Here is a 21,815-nt window from a genome sequence, read left to right as displayed (position 1 = left end):
TTGTTTAGAGCTTTTTTTAATTAAAAGGGTGTCAACTCTCAAGACACAAGATAAATAAATGAAAAAAATGTGAGAAAACATGTGTGATGTACTTGTGTGATTAATGAAATACCTGGTAAGAAAGTGATGATGGATGTTTCTGTGTTGGGTCGCTCATCAAAGTCAGAGGCGACCTGTGCAGAGCCCTGTCGGGTGTAACAGCGAACAGTGGATTTGTGTCTGATGTCGCCGCTGCGGTACAACATTGCTGTGATCCGGCCGTCACTCTCCTCTCCGGTGTACACCGGCTCACGGAACTGGACCTTTGGCACTGTCAGTCAAAAGGACAGTTCAATCATCACAGGTGAAAAAGTGATTAATACCGTCTCCCATGCTGTCTGGGCTGAGTTTAACTGACTGATCTGATTTTAAAAAGCAAATCAAATAACACAGCTGTCACAAGCTTTTTTTTTTTGACTGAAAATATGTAATGAAAGTTGTGAAACTACACAGAAAAAAAAAGTGACAAAGTCATTGCTAAGTTGTGTTTAAAACTATGTTCCTAAGACATTAGTAGGCTCCTTTGTAAGGCTTTTATATTGTTTTTCAAAGCTCGGGGGAGTTATCTTCACTAATAACAATAAACTTTATTCATATAGCACATTTTACACAGAAAGATACAATTAAACATGCAGGTTACACAAAGAAAACAAGAATCTACAGCCATGCTGCTGTGAGGCTGTACTTTGGCACAGCGGTGCTTTAAGCAGCAACAATGCTAACACCCTCAGCATTTTAGTTTAGCGTCATAGCATGTTAATATTTGCTAATTGGCACTCAACATAAAGTACAGATGAGACTGACGGATATATCATAAACTATAAACCACCAAAGTATTGGACAAATTAAAATTATGATGAGATGATGGTGCTAAATGAAAAGTCACCAAAGTTATTACAATTCATCCTGAGGGGGACATGAATGTCTGTAATCAACTAATCGATCAAAATCATATGTGTTAGTGTTAGTTGACTAAGAATTTCTTTAGTCTAGGACAGCCCTACTAGAGGAAACATCAGGGGATCACCAAATTTAGTAGGATTCATCCTCTGGGGCCCACGAATGTCTGTGCAAAACGTCAAGACCTACCGCCAGACAGACTGGCAGACCGACATTGTCATCCTTAGGCTAAAAACAATAAATACTGAAGGTGAGAAACAATACGGAAAAAGATTCTAGGTAAATCAAGTCACTTACAGTCAGACACCGAGTCATTGATGAAGACTGCAGCCTTCCCAGGTTCTCCCAGGATGCCGTTCATCGGCATACGTAGGACAAGTTCAAAGCTCTCAGTCCCCTCCAGCTCTGGCTGTCCCAGGTCATCCAGAATGGTGACCCTGAACGTCTGCATGCTGACGCCCGGGGCAAAGTCCAGGTTACGACTGATGCCCACGTAGTCAATACCGGCTAGAGGGAGGATAGAGAGCAGGATGGAAGGTCAGAAAAAATAATGACACGACGTTGAGTAGATGTGCAGAATGCAGACGGATGATCTTTATTGGTAAAACTTGACTCTATGACTGGGAGCTCACCTTCTGCAGAGACAGGCTCGCCCTTGCGCGAGCGGATGGTGACGGTGCCGGTCTTGGATAGATCGGTCCCCGTCCTCCACACTTTGACCTCCACATGTCCATCACTCTCATCCACATGATACTCTACCTCGCCAAAGTAAAACACCGGTGCTGGAAAACCAAGAAAGCAAGAGGGAAATAATTAAATCAGCAGCATTTGTATATTCATTTATAATCTTATTTATTCTAATATGAATTGCAAGACTGTTTAACATATTAAATAGAGCTTTTATTGATCAGTGCACATTCGGCCTTTTTTAGTGCTATGTTAGTTGTCTCATGTTGTTTTGAAACTCAATATCAAACTGTTGATTGACACTTTCGTACCTGACAAATTCTGTTTAATGGCCTTCAACCTCATATGACCGACCTTTGTAGCAGAGCTCACATTTGCATATTTTGTTATTTTACTTTTTGTGTTAATGCAACTTGTCTCCTCTCCTTATGTGGGCACCTGTGGTAGCGTTAGACCTGTCAGCAGCCACCCTGCAGTCTGACATGGTTCATTTGTAAAGCCAGCAGCCGGACACAGAGGTCAAACAGCGACAGCCCATTAGTTTGAAGTTAAACTGCAGGGAAGTGCGACCTTTCAACCTTTCCTGGCCTCTCATCGCACCTCATTGTTACCATTCTTCTGACGGAAACCACTGAGTACTTTGAACAAAAAAAAGATGCAGTTAGCACTCGAAAACAAGGCTGTGTGTGTGTGTGTGTGTGTGTGGTGTGTGTCTCTTTCTCTGAATGTGGTATAGTCAGACGGTGAGACAGAGAGAAAGCGGCCCCCTAGACTGCTCAAAGGCTTGTTTGAACTGGCATTGTTTCCTGAGGCAGCAAAGTGGAGGCAGTCCAATGTGTATTTGACAGCTTCATCTCTCACAACCCCCCCGTCAAGTCCAAAAAACTGACAGAATGAAAGTTCTTCCTTCTCCGTTTTAAGATGCCACACTCTCTCTTTCTATCTCGGTTCCTTTCTCATATTCTGGCATATAATCCAAAAATAGCACACGTGTTGTCATTTGTTTGTGTCATGATCAAACACTAAAGCAGTCCAGAGATCTTTTTTTTCCCTGAATATCACTTTACTGATAAATGAACTTTCATATTTTATATATATGCTTTAACTGGGCCAGATAACAAAAGCTAAGCACGGTGTACATAACTAACGGAATGAGAACATTTACTGCAGTTACATTTTGACTCTCTATTTAACAGAATAAGTGACAGCCCAGGGCAACAATACCCAGCAAGTATCACCACATCAAGTGTGTCCTCTCTCTCCACCTTAAGACTTGGGTTCCTCAATGCATCTGTCTTTTCTCTCGTACCTTTTCCTCCTACACACTCGGCTTCACGTAACAGATGTAGCGCTGGTTTGTAATGCAAATAGAATTGGTGTATTTGCACAATGGCAGAGTAAAAGGAAAAATTACAGATTGTGTAGGTGGGAAAAACACATGGATAAAAACCTCTATTTGAATACACTGGTAAACAATACGGGGGCTGGTAAGTGTGTTTTTTGAATGATAATTATTGCCTCAACAATAGTAGCGGAAACATGTAGCGTTATCTGTAAACACTATGTAAGCAATCACACATTCCTTTTGTGAGAGGAAACTTCTGCTCGAGTTTTCATATACATGTCTGCATTCACACGTCTCGACTGCGCCCGGCGGGGACGACAAATTCTTGACACCACAAGAAGGAGATGAGTGATGACTGATGAGTGAGAACTGCATCCTCGCCCCCCCCTCTGAGGCCACGCCAGTGGTTTAGCACTCTGAAGTGTGTGTGAGGGGCTGGGGAAGGTGTAAAGCCAAATTGTGATAATTACTATGTGTGGGTGGCTGCAGCCATTTGTGTGTCACTGCGCCTTTAAATGCAGTTTACAGAACATTCTCAGCTGTCCTCTAAAGAAGGACTCCTGGTTTTTGGAAGGAGGTAACCTGGAGCATAGGCTGCTTTTCTTTATGTTATAAACTTCCCATTGGTGCTTGGGGTTCAAATGCATACATATAATATAATGTATGTTCTGCAACATACATCGTGTTTATATTTACAAACTTTTCTCCTGCTTTTTATTGTGAAATACTGGACAGTTTTACCGCTTCAGGCCTTTATAAAATATTCATAACTCCTAGGCTTGACTGATTTACATATGCAACCTGTCAGAAGGAGATTGCAATTAGGCTTAACTTTTAAAGGTGCAGTTTGTAGGATTGGGCGGCATCTAGTGGTGTGGTTGCAGATTGCAACCAACTGAGCACCCCTCCTCTCACTCCTCCTTTTTCCAAGACTGCGTTAACGTGAGCCGGCGAGTGCAAAACCGCGATAGCGCCCTTTGTCTCGCTCAGAGGTCATTGTTTACATAATAACACTACTTAAGCCAGGTATATGGTCGGCGTAGTGAAGCCGGCGTCATTGCGGCTTTTGTGTGGTGCGCAAAGGCTCCGCAAGTTGTCGCAGCGCTTGGTCATGCCATCTGAATTTATGTACCTACGACCCAAGGGGAAGCACAGAGAGATGGAAAATAATTTTGACTTGGAGGTAAGCAACAGTAATAATAACAGTACACAAATGCAATGCTTGGCGATACGTCTGTGTTCACTACTGTTGCCAGGCAGCCTACTTTCCTTTCCGGTAACACTTGTTGAATTCTTGCTTATCCACAGAATATTTTGTTTGTATGCCCCCCCGGCGTTTCGGAATATATTGCAACGAACAATGCATTGAGCAAAGCGTGCGCACTATCTACAGAGGCCTGCGCCACACTGTCTAGCGCAAGTGTAAACAAAGCTTCAGGGGCAACGGAAGTCAGACGGCGACTGGTGGTATCACGGTTTTGAACTCTGCGGCTCACGTTACCGCAGCTTCACAAGCGTGTCACAGAACTACGGCGGCCTTTGGGTAACATAAAAACGTAAAAAAGGCACTCACTAGAGCCAGTACTTGATTTGTCCGTTCTGGGCTACTGTAGAAACATGGCGTAGTCGGTGAAGAGGACCAGCTCCCTATGTAGATATGAACGGCTCATTCTAAGCTAACAAAAAAACGATTTAGTTTCAGGTGATTATGCACTAATGAAAACATAGTTATGAATATTATATTACATTTCTGCTAATAGATCCCCCAAAATGCTATACACTGTTCCTTTAAGAGTCACAGGCCAAAAAAGAGTGGGAACAACAGTCTAAGATGTGGTGATATTGATAATGTTTTCATGCATGGGTAAAAATAAATGAATTTTTTTGCTCCGTTTATTGGGTAGTTAATTTTTTATGCTGTATGTAACAGGAAGCAACATTAAGGAAGAAAATTACTCTCACCACAATTTACAGCCTTTATGCTAATTGAGGGTATGTGGTGGAAGATGGCATTTCTGTATAATAAAACATTTATCATTACAATAATTTTGTTTAAGAATGGAACGTGTTGCCACATAATGACAACAGGTTAGATTAAATTCTAAGTCTGCTTAAATCTACCTCCTGAAGTGGACACTTTTTTTTATCTACAGCGAGGGCATAACGTACAAATGAGCAATGAGCGAGCAATTCTGCTGCTTCGGGAGTGTGACCAACAGTAAGGCTGCCCGAATATTGAAATGAAGGTCTGGGTTTCCAAGAAATACTCTGAGCTAATCTACAATTCTACAAACTCAGCTGTGGCCATATACGCCCGACTGAGAGAGTCTGAGTGTCCTCTCTCCTTGGCAGGGTACAAGGAGATGACAACACTCACTTTGAGTCAGAGTGTGCAGCCATGCGGAGCGCAACACTCAGGGAGACAGGTACTGTAGAGTTTAATCTGATAAAGTACTAAATCTAGCAGACACCCCTGGGTCTTTTTTTTTTCTCCAGCTAGAGTGAGAGAGAGTGAGAGAGAGGAGAGAGAGTGAGTGGTAGTGGAGAAATAGATGGAAGGAGAACGGCAGACTGAACTTGACTTTGACCTGGGGGAAGGAAAAATGGGGCTAGAGAGAGCACTAGCAGTCACACTTGGAGTTTTACAAGTGCTTTTCTCACCACTTGCCTTTGATGCAAAATTTGAGGTCTAACTTGGTGTGCACACACACACACACACACAAACACGCATGCACAGCAAATGCAGTCAGACACGCACACAAGCAACATTAGACACAGAGTGCCGTAACTCTTGTTTTTTTTCCTTGGCAAGTTGAGGTAGTATTAAAGTGAAGGAGGGTGCAGTTTGACTGCCTGGGTGCAGGTATTAGAGCACTGTCAGACGGTGTATTATCCTCTGGGAGGCTAAAAATGACACATCATCTCTCACTGGAGTTGGGCTTTCACAAACACATTTTCCATTCCTTTGAACTCAGCACCACGACTGAAGTCTTCTGACAATATACTAACAATCAGACAGTGTGTCATGTTTCTTGTTAACTAGCCCCCCGATGCCTCCATGCATGCATGCACGCACAAACACACACACACACACACACACACATTCAATTTGGGACTATTGTTTGTATCCTTAAATGAGTTCTCAGTTGTAAGTCGTCATTGTCTTATTCATCCGAGTCTGCAGTCTGGCAACGGCTTGACAAGTCCTCTCTGACACTATTCTCTCTGATACAAACTATTTATGACAAATTAAAGGAAGACTGAGAGAAAAATAGTTTGTGAAAGAAGTCTTCACTTTTCTTAGATTTACAGTAATCTTAACCTAGATATACAAAGCTGAAGAAAAACATGAATTGATGACAACCAGATCCTCTATACACACGAATCCGGAGAAGTACCGGAAGTAAACAGGTCGCCATTGCCGCGGTGGCGTCTCCCTACTAATACGAACGTCTTTGAATGCAAGCTATCAAAAGAAGTGTACAATTTTCTACTTTTACCTTTACTTTCTATGCGACGTTACTTTTGACAACGATGTCTAGGAGTTCAGGAAGAAACCTGGGCAGTTCTCAGCTGCCTGACGTTATCCTAACATGGTAAAACAAGTAATGTAATGCGTTATTGTGAAATATAACGTTAGTTGCTCCAACCGGGGCAACCTAATGACCACGAAGTAAACTTTATTTGGTCGGCATCACAAACAGAACACGTGCAAAGTGTCCGTGTTAACTGGTGACTCTCAGCTGAATGCATCATGGCTGCTCGTAGTGACAGCAATTTTACTTTAATCAATATTAAATACACACTCATCTGTGTTTATTATCTACGCTGACCATTTAAATTGCTACAAGCAACCACGGACGCATTCGGCTCAAAGTCACCAGTTAGAACTGTTAGCAGAGAGTAGAGTCACTACAACTTGCCACTGCAGTAATGGCGGCGCCGCAAGGTGGCGGAACACACAAAACGGTCTCGGGATTTGTCTATATAGTTATAGTTTTTACCTTATTATGTGATACGTTGGAAGTAGGGGTGCGGGGGGTGCAACAGCGCCCCCTATCGACCGGATAGAATGCCATAATTAATGTGGCATAAGATGGAAAATGAATCCCACTTGAGACCATTTCAGTACATTTCCATCACTATGACACTGCAAATGTCATTCCACATAACACAGAGAAGGGATTTATCCATTTTACCTCGGCACTCTCCAGGGTGCTGGATAGCTCCCTAGATATCTCTCCCACGGCGCACAGTCCTGACATATACAGGCCCGGTGCCAGGATGAATATGTAATAGCCTCAGAAAGGCTAAATAACAACAACATTAGGCTACTGTTTAAAGAATACATTTATAAGGAGCACTCACAAAAATCTATCAAAATCAGCAAGGGAGGCGCGTTGAAACAGCTGTTTGTGGCTTACAGCTCTCAACGGACACAGCCTCTTTAATAGCAAGCTCAGCCTTAGCCTACATTTGTTCTACATAGACTGAATACGCTTTTTTAAGTGAAAGTATTCCTGACAACTTGTGAAAGTGTAATGCAGGCTGCTTACCAACAAGGCCACCAGTGGCATGTCTGTGCAGTAGCTACTGGATTTGAAAGCAAACATGTCAGCTCATTTCGGTCAATGCGGAGAAAATGCATAGTAGATAATGGGCTGGTTTTAATAAAGATATAAATGGACAATGCAGCCAAGTTAAAAGACTAAAAATATTCTAGTAAAAAGATAAAGTACATTTCTGAAAAGTGTGAAAATGTGCAAGATTCCATGCACCGGTTGAGCTAACTGCAGGGACCTATTTTTCTATTTTTGCCTATCTCCGTTTGGCCTCATGTGTAGAAGAATAGACAGCCTTCATTCAGGAGTGGTCTCTCATTCAAGTAGGCTACACATATTTGTCCCTTCAAGGTACAATAATAATAATTCACCTAATGGCTTTATATGAGCATGCATGACATAGGTTATGCCTCTTTGATACGAACCGTTTTCATAATAATAAAGATGCTTTGTGAACATCTGAATCTTACTTTCTAGTTTTCTTAATAGCAGTATACTTCTCAAATTATTTGAAATAAAAGCCTTGGGTGAAGCACCACGAAATAAGTGATAACAGCGCGAGGGGTTAAGTAGTCCCCCTCCCAGAAAATAGATCCAACGTCCCTGGATGCAATATTCTTTATTTCCGGTGTGTCTATTTAGTTTATTTATTTATTTGAGTACCAGGTGCGAATCAATCTGTTTTTACAATTTCTGCCTTAATGAAAACCAGCGTTTTAATCAATATGCCCAATTTAATAAAAGCCTTGTAATATAACTCCTCTCCTTGCTCTGCCTCAGAGTGCCTGAAGAACGATTTCTCTTATTTTCCATGTGGTTATTTTGGATGGCAGCTAAATGTAGACACTCATTTCCCACTACAGAACATGAGGAACAATAAGTTCAATTTCAACTTAACAAGGTAAAGAGAGAAATCAAATAGAAAAGATGAAAAAAATGAATTCAGGGCACAGCCATGTTTATACATGTGGAGCATTGTAGCCAGTGGAAACAAGTCATTTACACTCAGTTGGACAAGATGTAGGTCAATTAGATCTTATTCCTTTGTTGATATGTTTTCCTCAGAACTCATTGCATTTCTCTAGTTTGATGCCAGATGGCTGGGTGAGCATTCCTTGACACTATCTATAAGGCCTTGATGAGGTAAAGTCAACCTCTTTATACATTGCTGGAATTTGACCCAAATGTATTACACCAGTACTCCCTCGTCTCTAGGAAAAAAGTATGACTTTTACTATCTATAGCATGGCATTTAAAGAAAAAAAAACCTTGAACATTCAATCTTTCTAAGTCCATAAAGTAAATCAATGCAGAATAGTGGAGAAGGCCTGAAGATTGGAATAAGTATTTCCCAGCAGGCTTGTCCCTCTCCAGATAAATCCTCTACGCGTTTCTCTACCTGTCAGGAGATGTAATCGACTTTGTCCATACGATGTTGTAACAGGATGAAAGCAGAGCAGGGACATGTCTACATAATGTAGTCCCACTGGACTCCTGCGTGGGTCTCGACTTTAATTAAAAATTGTCTGAATGACAGCGAGACAGGGGTTTGATTCCATGTGTCTGCTGCAGGTGAAGGGTCTATGTCAGGGTGTTTCCAACATGCCTCAACAGCCAGTAAGACTGTCAACAAGATTAATGAAGTGAGCGTCTGCGATATAAAAGACTCTAATGACAATTCACCAAAACATCTAGGCTGTGGACACCCACACAATGTGTTTACATTAGGGCTGTCAACGTTAACGTGATAGTAACGCGTTAACACAAAACCGTTTTAAAGCCACTCATTTCTTTAATGCATTAATGCAATCTATCTTTCGGAGGTTGTAGCGGGCTCAGTTTTAAAGCTAGAATGAAGATACTGGTATCATACGAAACTAGAAAACCTAAGTGTAGTGGCTAGTGTTCATACTTCTATCTTCGTCTTAACTTACTTTCTGTCAATAACCACACTTCAAGGACGACATCACAATGTTTTACGCGTTGAGTCGGCCCGGTAGCAACGGCAACGGCAACGGTAAAACAACCGTGTTGCTCCGCCGGTAACTCGTTTATTTACAACTGAACCTTTTCACAATAAAAGTCATTTCACAATAAAATTCACTTCCTGTCCCTAAGTCACGTGTGTACGGAAGCCGCACAGGATGCAACTAAAAATGAACAGTGGTCAATATACAGGAAGGAATCACACCATATATAGTCACAATATTCTCTCACATTTAACTCAAATATATTTCTCACTGAACTTCACCAAATAATATTATCAAAACAATAAACATAAACTTGGCACTAGTAAATGGCGCTTACATTCCGGCCCCTAATTGTTATGCCTCAGCAGTAAGTGAGAAATATATTTCAAAACAATAATCATAAACTTGGCACTAGTAAATGGCGCTTACACTAAGGAATCCTTTGGTACCAACCATGTCGTGTTGTTGCGAAGGAGGCTAAAGTTATGCTCAATTTTGCCAAGGAAAAAGGGTCCCTTGATTTCTGACCTCAAGATATGTGAATGAAAATGGGTTCTATGTGTACCCACAAGTCTCCCCTTTACAGACATGCCCACTTTATGATAATCACATGCAGTTTGGGGCAAGTCATAGTCAAGTCAGCACACTGACACACTGACAGCTGATGTTGCCTGTTTGCCATGTTATGATTTGAGCATATTTTTTATACTAAATGCAGTACCTGTGAGGGTTTTTGGACAATATTTGTCATTGTTTTGTGTTGTTAATTGATTTCCAATAATAAATATATACATACATTTGCATAAAGCGAGCACATTTGCCCACTCCCATGTTGATAAGAGTATTAAATACTTGACAAATCTCCCTTTAAGGTACATTTTGAACAGATAAAAATGTGCGATTAATTTGCAATTAATCACAGTTAAATATTTTAATCGATTGACAGCCCTAGTTTACATGTATGTGTCAAATTAATGCCCATCTCCATGTGTATGCATGTGCTGTTGAACCTTAAAGCCCTACAGATACAGTGTGCACACCATGCAGAAATAATGTAATCTTCTACGCCTCTCTTTGGAGACAAGACACCTTTTGCAAAGTTCACTACGACCTCTCATCTGTGTGATGTCGGTACATCACATTCAAAGGGAAAGGTGTTTAACCAGAGAAGTTATTATAACTTGCACAAAAAGATCACTGGAAATAGAAGTATGGGGGACAACGTGAGCATGCCTTACCATCATCCATGTCTTCCAAGATGTCGACTTTGGTGGTGGGGTAGTGCATCCCCAGACGGCCCCCGACAGGCATCGACAGAGTGATGTTGAAGCTCTCCTCTACCTCGTACAGAGAGTCGTCGATAATCACCACGCGACACTGCTTCTCCCTCTCGCCTTTGTCAAAGCGAAGGACGCTGCCGTGCTCCTCCGGACGGGAGATGTAGTCCGAGTAAGACAGCACGGTGGTGGGAATCGTCCCTGAGGCAGAACCTTCAGAGGAGAGGTGACAGTGACAGGAGTTTAGGAAGAAGCTGAAAGATACTCCACATTTAAAGATAACATATAGTATTTGTAAAAGGCATCAGATAACCTGAGCCCTCGGTACATACAGTTTAGCAGTTTTTCAGCATCTCTTATCTTAGGAATACTGAGTGCTCAGCTTCAGGTACATTTTTTTTTTTTTTGCCTATAATGGATCCACTCGTATTTTAAGTAGTAGTTCTCAGATACATATTAATTTTTCGCTGAATTTGATGTGAAAAGCAGTGTGATGAAGTTTCAGAGGGGGTTGAGCAAATCAGGTTAACAAACAAGAATAATGTAATAATGCATAATGCATTTTCCCTTTCAGTTTCATAACATTCAGACTGTAGCCATTACGGCTTGTGCGAGTTTGACCTTTAATTGCAGCAAGTCCATCACGTCAGTCAGTGTATCTGCTTTAATGCCAGAACACAATGGGAACAGACCAACCCCACAGGTATGTAGCAACTGTTGCCTGTTGACATTAAACAATAGTGCCTTCATTAGGCATCCCTCATTTGTCTAAATGTATTTCATGGGATTTAACTGCATAAGGAGTACATACAGGCTAAAATATGGACCTTTGCACACACTGTCACCCTCACCAGTTGAAAATAAGTAATTTGATTTATCACACAGAGTGTAGAGCTGTTGTGTAGGTTGTATGTTGTTTATTAAAATAAACTGCTGTAAAACTTGGAAAAGGCACCGGCAAACAGATTGTGATACTACTGGGCTTATGCTGCTACTTTTTATTTGTAAGACTGCAAATACGGTGTGAAATGCATCTCTTCCAGTGTGTTGGCTGTATTTTAACACATTTCACTGGCACTGTCAAACAGGAGAGGTGTGACAGGTGCACCTGACACTCCGCCATGCACATGGGTACATTAACATCACATTAAGGTCACAGGTTTTTCTTTTAATGTGTGCAGTATCCTTAAACAACAATTAACCTCTTCCACTCCTTGAGGGCGCCGGCGCCCTCTGCCTGGCTGTAGCAGGCTCAGTTTTAGAGCTAGAGTGAAGGTACTGATATCGTATGAAACTAGAAAACCAAGGTCTTGGTGTATTAAAGTGGTATTTTGGAGAGATTATTAATCATTTTTATCAATTCTCGAGTGGTATAAAATGGTTAAATTTAGCACCAAATCCATGTAACAAATGGTATCAACCCAAAAATCGCTGCAACAACTTATGAAACTTAATAGAGCATGGGGATGGTTATCATATCTATCATCATGTTCTAAGCCTTTATACACTTTCAAAATGTATTTTAAATAATTAATCTATTATTTATCTTTATTAAATCAACACAGTGCTGAGCTGCATCTCAAATTAATCTTCAGGTTCTCAGCTTTCAGATGGTGTATACCACTTCTATGTGACATCTACTGTTGACCTGCTGTCTCCCCCTAAAGACCCCCTGTTCTCCCTAAAAAAGACATAAAGTGGACTATGATAAAGAGGGGTGGAGTGGAAAAGGTTAAATTTGTGATTTGCTTGCAAGTATGATAATTTGGGTAAAATACAATATGTTTAATATTGTTTCATCTATACCTCAGACACTTAAATTATCTATATGAATACAGGATATATGGTCAGAAATTACTTATAAGCCTTGAAATAATAACATTCACCATCTAGTCTGACCAGCAAACTGGCAGACAGGCGAAGTACAATGAGGGAAAACGGGTTAGATGAGGTGAAAAAGGCTGGTCTATACCCTGCTGTGTGTAGCAGACCACCATGAGCTCCTGGCTGATGTCTCCACTGCGGTGTACCGGGATGAAAAGCTCTCCAACATCTTCCTCCACTGAGTGGATCTGTTCAGGGAAGAACACGGTCGACTCTGTTTGGAGGAGAAAAGAAAACGAGTGGAGGGAGTCAGAGGGAAAAAAAGAAAAGGGTAATGATATGTATAACAATCTGCAAAAATCCACAGTACATTAGCCCATCAAGTACTGATACAGGCTTTTGTTCTGGCTCTGCATTAGTGAGCCTCGGCTGACATTTTTTTTTCATTCCGATCTATTGAAGTGGTAGTCCTGCTGTGTGCTTATTCATATTCAAAAATAACTCTCCATCACAGTTTTCGGTTTGATGCAACCAGAGGTGCTCTTCAAAGAGACCCCTCTGGAAGTTTTTCTCACTGCCTGGTGTGTCACAGACAATTACACATGCAAGCCTCTCAGTTCATCCCACAGAGGGGAATCAGCTGGGAGTTTTGGCACACATCGATTCCTCTATACACAGAGGGGTCAGCACCTCCTTCATTTTTTTTCCTCTCGTTCTCCACTCCTCTCTCCGACTCTGAGAGGAGTTGGTGTGATTGAGAGAGAGACTTAGAGCCAGTGAAAGCACCATCTATCAAAGCAAAGAACTTACGGGCATTATAGAAACAATAAATGTTGGAGCTATTTTCCACAGACGCACAGGGACCAATAAAAAATACTAGCAGAGTGGACTGAGCTTCAGCTCGTCCCATATCTTTCTTGTGACTTTGTTCCCCCCTCTCTCGCTCTCTTTGAGTGGATGAACGATGGGAGCTTCAAGACACTTGTGGCTTTGCTTGTGCAACTTGCATTAAAATGGCAAACGCTGGCTGGAGCGAGAAAAATCAGCGAGAAAAAAAAACGGATATTTTGGATGTTTGATTCAACAGCCAGCGTAAAAAGAGATCAACACCTGAGATGACTCTTTGGGATGAAGTCATCAACATAAGACAATCTTACGCACCGCAGGGGGTCAAACATTTCTCTTCTCTCGCGGTAACTCTCCCTAAATCGTTCTCTCGCCTCTCAATCTTCTCCCCTCTCCTCCATTTCTCTTTACTGTCGCTGCCCACAATCTGTCACTCCCCAGGGGGGCACGGGGACGCGTAGCAGGGGATTAGGGTCCACTGCTTACCTATCACACACACACACACACACACACACACCCTGATTTTCTTCTCTCTCTCTCTACACACATACGGCACACATCCTCTCCTCGCAGTTCTTTCACATTTCACCTCACATTTCTCTTCTAGTGCCTCCAAACGCACCCAAGAATTAGAAAAGCAAATTTTCAACCAAGTGGGTCAGGTTCACCTCCTGGAGGAAAACACACTCATGATTTTAAAACATTCATGGGGAGAGAAAAAAAAAACACATGCTTTTACACTGGCACCTGATAGTGCGATTGTCTTGCCAAAATAAAAAATTGAAAACAAAATCTGTTTGTTTTTTCATTTCTATGCCTAGAACGTCTCCATTATTGATAATTTCATGAATATTCTATGGATGCGGGGATGTTTTCTTTGTTTCTGCTGTGTGATTGTTGTTGTGCATTTTTTACTCTCCTTACGCGCATAAGCTAATAAACACTAAAATGTAAGTGTAAATGTAAAACAAAAACAGCCTCTAGAGACCTACAGTTGATTAACCTGACCCTGTCAGATGGTTTGTTGCTGAGAAGCCATCATTGGAAACTGTTTGGAAAAGGGGCTGGCACTTTCAAAAAATACTTGGCAGGTGATTGGATGAACCATCTAACTGAAGGCGAAAACGTCGCCGTACTTTACAGGTTCAGTGCTGTTCTTTGCTCTTCTTTCAATGAAGAAATACTCTCCAGTTCTGATATAACTGATGCATCTATGCTAACCTCTTCAGGAGCCGTCATTGTTGTTTAGAATAAACAGTCACCTCTCCGTGTGTTCGTCTTACACGCACCTAAGCCACGACCGTAGCTGCCGGTAGCTGCTCACAGGACGCTGATTGTTCCGTTGTTTCGCGAGCCAGACACACACGCATTACTTAAAGCATAGACTGTATATAAAGACGGACGACGCGTCTCCACTTCCTCCCACTGTACAAAAGTTAAGCCAAAATATCCCGGATACAGGAGCTGCCATCCTGAGGTTTTGACGTCATTTGGAGCCAGAGTCTGCGCGGTAGTGAATGGGCGGTGGAGCCGCGGTATCGAGGTCATCCGCCTGAACCTATTGCGAGCCGAGCACAACCGCAGCTGGTCAGCGAGAGAGACTCACAGCTGTCAATCATGATGTCTCACTCCTTTTTATAGCATCAAATAACTAATTCAAACCAAACTGATCAGAAAAATGAACACTTGAACATAGATCAGCATGATAAGAACTACCTAAAATGACAGAAACCATCTTTGAGAAAAATGTATTTGATGTTTACATTGACTTTTCAGTTTGGCTCATGTCCCATCCATTAACATGGAGGGGGCGGGGTTTATGACCCATACTGCAGCCAGCCACCAGGGGGCGATCCAGATGTTTTGGCCTCACTTTTGGGGAGCTGTCATCTTTATATACAGTCTATGCCTTGAAGCCTGACAAGATGGATTTTCGCGTGACATTTGATCCCACAATTCTCGCAGTTGCCGTGCAAGGTTAACAGTTGCAGCAAACTCACAAAAAATGCAGCCCTTCGTTCCTTGTCCTGCATTAGTCGAGAGGTTTTATATCCTAACTGAGACAAAGCTCCTGTAATTACACAAGGATGTGCTTGACTGCAGCCGGCCTTGCGATCTCAGACAAAAAAATTACAAAGCAGAAAAACAGCTCTCTCATCATTTAGTGGAACGACCTTGGTGCAAAATGCAGCAGAGTAACTGATATGTAGCGTCCTCCCCGCTGTATAGAGGAAGCAAGAAAGATATGCAGCAAGATGCCGGTACTGCTTGCAGCAAACAGTCAAACAGCAGGCTGCCACCTTCATCTTCAGTCAGCGCTGTGCATGGATTATATATGAAGAAAGTCACAAAGTTTTGCAGGAGGAAAGCTGGGCTATCACACCCTGTAATTAAACGGAGTTTGTGTCTGCTGCAGCAGCAGCACTGGAAGCGTGTGCACCACAGGACGAGCCCACTCCTTGTTATTAATCAAAGTAGCAACAGGCTGATACAGAAGGGTGGTGGAGGGTACACAAAACAGAAAGAAAACAATGCAGACAAACAGAGGCTGTCCGTGCCGTTAGAACAAACTCAGCTTGTTAAGCTCTCTTTAATTGTGGAACGCTTTTGGTTAAAGCTTAGCGATCCTCTCTCCTCCTCTAAAGCTATTAGCCTAGCTGACATATCCTCTAGAGGAGGGGTGGGGGAAGGATCTCCAGCTAACTAGAAGCCCAGACAAAGCCAGTTTTCATCATTAGAGAAAGAAGCTGGAGTACAGCTAACGCCACAGGCATAGCTAAAGCTTCACTGGCCCATTAGAGTACAGAGTGGCACATCTCTGTCACATTAGACAATCCCCGGAGATGACAGAAAACAAACCAGCCCCTGCCCTCCACACACACCATAATTAACCCACAGGGGAAGACAGAGGGGGAGAGATAACGACATAGCGAAAGAGAGAGAACGAGGAGACAAATGACAGAGAGCGAGAGCGATGAGAGCAGCTGTTGTGTGCCACTATAATGGAAGCTTCAGTGTTTCCATCTTTGTCGCTCTATAATCTATAATTACTTAAAAGTTGCACTGAGGAGGGGAGTAAAGCATACAAAAACACGGACTGTAAAAGCTGCAGAAGAGTAAATCTGGCCTTGACGGAGCGCAGTAGCCAGTTTGTCGCACCGCCCGATATTCCATTAACATTTCAATTTGCAAACAAAGGCACAAAGAGTGAAAACGGCAGATTACAAGAGAGAAAGCGAAAGACTTAAGTTCAGCGCTAAACGGCGATATCAAATTTGGCTGGCAACCTTTGATTGGGCCTGATTGTAATGGACAAATAAATAAACAAGTAGCTCTAATCATACTGCTTTTTTTGTATCGGTGGGTTTTTAGGAATAAACATCCTGCTCAGTATTTGTGCAGAAATACACAACACAATCATCAACAAAATCTCCACTGGCTGTCATGTCATGTTGTCTCCTCCTTCCCTGTGGACAGGTTTGACATGATTCTCTATCTACAGTAGAGAGAGGTTTTTTTTTTTATATATATATTGTCAATTTTTCATTCTGTGTGTGCCAAGTTGACTGATGCTTCACACAGCAAATGTGATATCCAGTAAAGGGTTGTATATTTTTCATTGTTTTGTAACAGGAATGCTTGAGTGGCAGTTGGGATTTTTGTCCGGTGTACATTATAAATGTGAGACACTTCCCTGTGTCTGTCATATTGGTCTGTTCAGCAAAGCAAACACCTCTGCTTTGGATATATTCTATTAAGTTATATTTTAAATCCTCCATACTGCCTGTCCATAGAGGGAGTTAGAGTTTATTTTTTAATAATGGCTATTGCATGGAATAGGGACACTAAACTGAATAAAAACATGATGGAAAATACAGAATTAATCCATAATTCAAAAAGTTTTTTATGCAATACAATTCAGCCAAAACCTAATATTCTGCATCAGTATTCAACGTATCTTCATCGGTTCGTATGATATCTTATGAATAGTTATTCCTCATTTTTCGTGCGTTTTCTTACAAATGTCCAGCAACACTTGTCCCTTTCCGTTCGTTACATGCATACAGTCTTATCAAAATATACTTCCGTCTACACAGGAAACAACTTGCTTCAGTTTAGGCAACAAAACTACATGGTTAGGTTTAGGAAAAGATCGGAAGTATGGAAGTTACGTGACAAATTAGTCAACATTTGGGTAAAAATATCTACGGAAGTCACATAACGTAAGTATAGAAGTTACGTGACAAATAAGTGAACGTTTGGGTTAGTAAAACTACCGTGTCGTAACTTAAGTAGGGAAGTTACGTGACAGATAAATCAACGTAAACTTCTGGTTTCACACGAGTTACGTACACTGGTCTCCTGGGCGAAAGTCCCGTGTTTCCCGCCCACCTACCCCGACCTCCTCCCTACGCGACATTTGTTGCCCTTTATACTTCCTGCTTCATGATTATGTGGATTACACACAAATTGATTATGTGGGATATACACCGATCAGCCATAAAATTAAGACCACTGACAGGTGAAGTGAATAACATTGATTATCTCGTTACAATGGCACCTGGCTGTGGGTGGGATATATTAGACAGCAAGTCAACATTTTGAACTTTGAACTTTGTGTTGGAAGCAGAATAAATGGGCAAGCGTAAGGATGTGAGCGACTTTGACAAGGACCAAATAGTGCTGGTTAGACGACTGGGTCAGAGCATCTCCAAAACTGCAGCTCTTGTAGGATGTTCCCGGTCTGCAGTGGTCAGGACTTACCAAAAGTGGTCCAAGGAAGGAAAACCAGTGAACCGGCGACAGGGTCAGACCCAAGACTCATTGATACACGTGGGGAGCGAAGGCTGGCCCGTGTTGTCCGATCCAATAGAAGAGCTACTGGAGCTCAAATTGCTGAAAAAGTTAATGCTGGTTCCGATAGAAAGGTGTCAGAACACTCAGTGCATCACAGTTTGTTGCGTATGGGTCTGCGTAGCCGCAGACCGGTCAGGGTGCCCATGCTGACCTAATGTTATGGCTGATCGGTGTATATGAATTACAGTGCACTACATTTCGTAGGTATAACTAAGAGTGGTGTATGAGAACAGCCTGCTGTATTCAGTATCTAGAAAATGTTACTTCAAGGATAGAAAAACTTCTGAGAGTATTCAGACTAAATGTGCAAAAATGAATAAATAAATACACATAAATTCTCCCTCTTGAGTGCCTCAGATTTCTTCAGCAACTCTAAACTAGTAGGATCCACAAGCTGAGGAACACCAGAGGGACATCTTTTTCACACCCGAGCAGCTCTCCCTGCAGACTGTTTTGTGAATGAATAAATGCATTTCAGCTTTTATGGTCTATTGTGATTTAAATGTGGAGAAAAATACCTCCATCATATTGTCAAAAGAATATTCAACGGTCTACCCCTAAAAGTATCTATGTGTGTGCTGAGTGCAGGATATACGTATATAAAGGACTGACCGTCACTAGGATCCAGGATCTCAACTGTTGCTGCGGTAGGGAACTCCATCACCCCCATCACCGGCTCCGATAGTAGAATCTGGAAGGTCTCCGCCTGCTCGTATTTCCCGTCGGTCAGTATTCGAACCCGCCACGTGGCTCTGGACTGCCCCGGGTTGAACTGGACCTGCCTCTGGGACTTGCCCTTGAAATCCTCGTCTTTCTTCGCGCTACCATCTTGGGTGCCGATGCCTGAAAGATACGGAGAATGATGGACGTCAAAAAAAAAAGGAGAAGGAAAAGGAGAGCAGGCCAGATGAGTAAAAAATAAGACAAACAGGAAGAAGTGAAGACAAAAGAAGGGAAAGCGACCATTAAAGGGTGACAGGAAGGAGAGAGAAACAGATGAAAAACAGATTAGATATTCACACCCTTTAATGTTGTTCAGAGAGTGGTGTGAAAAAGAGCGTTGCGTCTATTTTTCTTCACTGATCACTTACAGAGCCTCGGGAATGTGTGAAATGAATTTGTGACTGAAGCGTTTAAATAAGCATCTTCCACCTTGCGGAGACGGATTAGCTACCACAATTGTTTCCCAAGGGTTAGGTATGCATGCGAGTGTGTGTGCGTCTCCTTTTCTCTTCAAATGCCTCTTATTTCATTTATAATAGGGCTTTCATGTGAATCCACTTCACAACGATCCATCTAACATTCATGCTCATCAATACACCTTCTTCAAAGTAGCAGCAGAGCTCACTGGTAACACTGGGTTCCACATCAAACGCACATCAAGGAAACCCAGGTGGCATAAGCTATACAATAATGTATTACATTTGGAAATGTGTTGTTCACATTCCTTTGTCTACATTCAGAGTGGCTGGCGAGAACAAGGCGAGCGGAGCCGTGCCAGGCTGACGCACATGCCTTTAAATAAAGAAGAATTTGTCTTCCTTTTTTAGACGCGGAGGAAAAAAAAAAAGGTGACAAACATGCAGATGAGACTGGATACATTCGATCACACGCACAGTAAGATCTGAGCGGTGAGCATTGTATGCAAAATTTAAGCTGAAAATAAGACAGTCACACTCATTCATGTTCCTGGACCTGTGAGGATCTTCAGTGAAAACCTCAGTAGTCCAGCAAGTACATCTCTCACTGTTTTGGACCAATTTCAAGTGCAGAGGAATACGTTTTTCACTGATGGTCAACACAGCCAACCATAATGAAGTTGAGCACTATCTGACATTTAACCTGATGTGTAGCCAGCAGCACATTAAATATATATAATCCCTTCATTTTTGGCAAGGTATTGTTATCTCTCAACTTTCTCTGCTGTTTCTCAACAGGAAAAGATGCTGCTATTGCTCATTGCAGCTGCACTAATCCAACACAACAAATCTACTTCTCTAGGGGCTGTTGCAAGTCTTTCTGGGAAATCTAAGACATGACTGATGGAAGTTCCGTCAGGACAACTCATGGTTCACTTGCTGAGTGGTTCCATCAGCTTTAAGGGTAACTTCGTTATTTTTCAATCTTATTTTCACATGTAGTCGTGTCCAACTGACTAATAGCGACAACGATTCCTGAAATTGGTCCAGTATTGAGGGAGAACGCTTTAGACGGCAGCTGCTCACAGGCTGCTATTGGGGCAAGCTGGCACCGTCATTTACATCCACTAAAAGTGTTTGTTTTTGCCACTGACAGGTTCTGATTGTTATTATAAGTGTCTGACATTATGGACAGAGTCTCGCTCAAGGAGGAATTTCGTTGTGAAATCTCATGAAGTGACGTGTTGCCAGAAGACAACGGTTGTGTTGGAGTATAGAAAGCGTAGCTTAGTGTTATCTTAAAGATTTTCAATGTCGTAGCTGAATATTTAAATGATTTCGATAATGTGGATGAGGTCTTTGAATTCGATGGCCGCTCGTATTTATTTGAGCCAGAGTATACGGATATTCAGATTTCACAACGAGGCTTCTCCTTGAGCGGGACTTGGACACAATAAAAAACTGACCGGATCAAGGTAGAGCTGCAACAATTAATCGATTAATCGATTAGTTGTCAACTATTAAATTAATTGTCAACTATTTTGATAATTGATGAATCGGTTTAAGTCATTTTTTAACAAAAAAAATGTCAAGATTCTCTGATCCCAGCTTCTTAAATGTGAATATTTTTTTTGTTTGTTTTTACTCCTCTATGACAGTAAACTGAATATCTTTGAGTTGTGGACAAAACAAGATATCGAGGACGCCATCTCGGGCGCCATTATTCACTATTTTCTGACATTTTATAGACCAAACAACTAATCGATTGATCGAGAAAATAATCAACAGATTAATCGACAATGACAATAATCGTTAGTTGCAGCCCTAAGCGAAAGGTAAGAAAACATTTTGTATTTCTCTGTAGAATCCTTTCCATAATGTGGTCAGACACTTATAATAACAATCTGAGCCCTTGTTCTCCCTCAATACTGGACCAATTTCAAAAAGTGTTGTCCCCATTAGTCACTTGGACTAAAATAGGGTCCAGGTTGAAAAATACCGAAGTTACCCTTTAACCTGAGTCATGTTTTCTGAGGCAAATCAAAAATTTGAATTAACAACACTTCATTACAAAATAGCTTCATTCTTAATCAAAACTGATTCCATTTGACAGTATAGAGCATCAGAGATTACAGTGAAAATACCAGCAATACTGTACATGACTAAGATTAAAACCCAAGTCCTGTTTCTCACCTGATTTTAAACTAAAACAAGGTTAGAAGAAGTTTTGCCTCACATCAAAGTTCTGATTCAAAGAATTCATCTTCCGGGAAACATTAATGTGTTTTGGATTTCTCTTGCAGAGACGCAACTTTCAGCTTTGTTTGAGGTGCTACAGAAAAGGTCAGCGGGGTCTCCGAAAAAATAAA

The 21,815-nt window shown here is 41.7% G+C and overlaps 1 protein-coding gene across 1 annotated transcript in view; it reads right to left on the bottom strand.

Moving 5' to 3' along the window:
• frem2a (FRAS1 related extracellular matrix 2a) overlaps nucleotides 1-21,815 on the bottom strand; it is a 70,418-nt gene that overhangs the window by 17,429 nt on the left and 31,174 nt on the right. The window contains exons 4-9 of the mRNA XM_037749042.1: nucleotides 18,920-19,150; nucleotides 12,753-12,878; nucleotides 10,742-10,993; nucleotides 1,572-1,721; nucleotides 1,237-1,446; nucleotides 113-310 (exon numbers count right to left, since the gene is read on the bottom strand). Of these exons, the coding sequence (XP_037604970.1) occupies nucleotides 113-310; nucleotides 1,237-1,446; nucleotides 1,572-1,721; nucleotides 10,742-10,993; nucleotides 12,753-12,878; nucleotides 18,920-19,150 (1,167 nt within the window). The remainder of the gene's footprint in view (nucleotides 1-112; nucleotides 311-1,236; nucleotides 1,447-1,571; nucleotides 1,722-10,741; nucleotides 10,994-12,752; nucleotides 12,879-18,919; nucleotides 19,151-21,815) is intronic.

Source organism: Sebastes umbrosus, chromosome 17, assembly GCF_015220745.1.
Source record: "Sebastes umbrosus isolate fSebUmb1 chromosome 17, fSebUmb1.pri, whole genome shotgun sequence".
NCBI classification, from domain to species: domain Eukaryota; kingdom Metazoa; phylum Chordata; class Actinopteri; order Perciformes; family Sebastidae; genus Sebastes; species Sebastes umbrosus.
The sequence above is the reverse complement of the archived record's forward strand: the minus strand, read 5'-3'. Positions and strand labels throughout refer to the sequence as shown.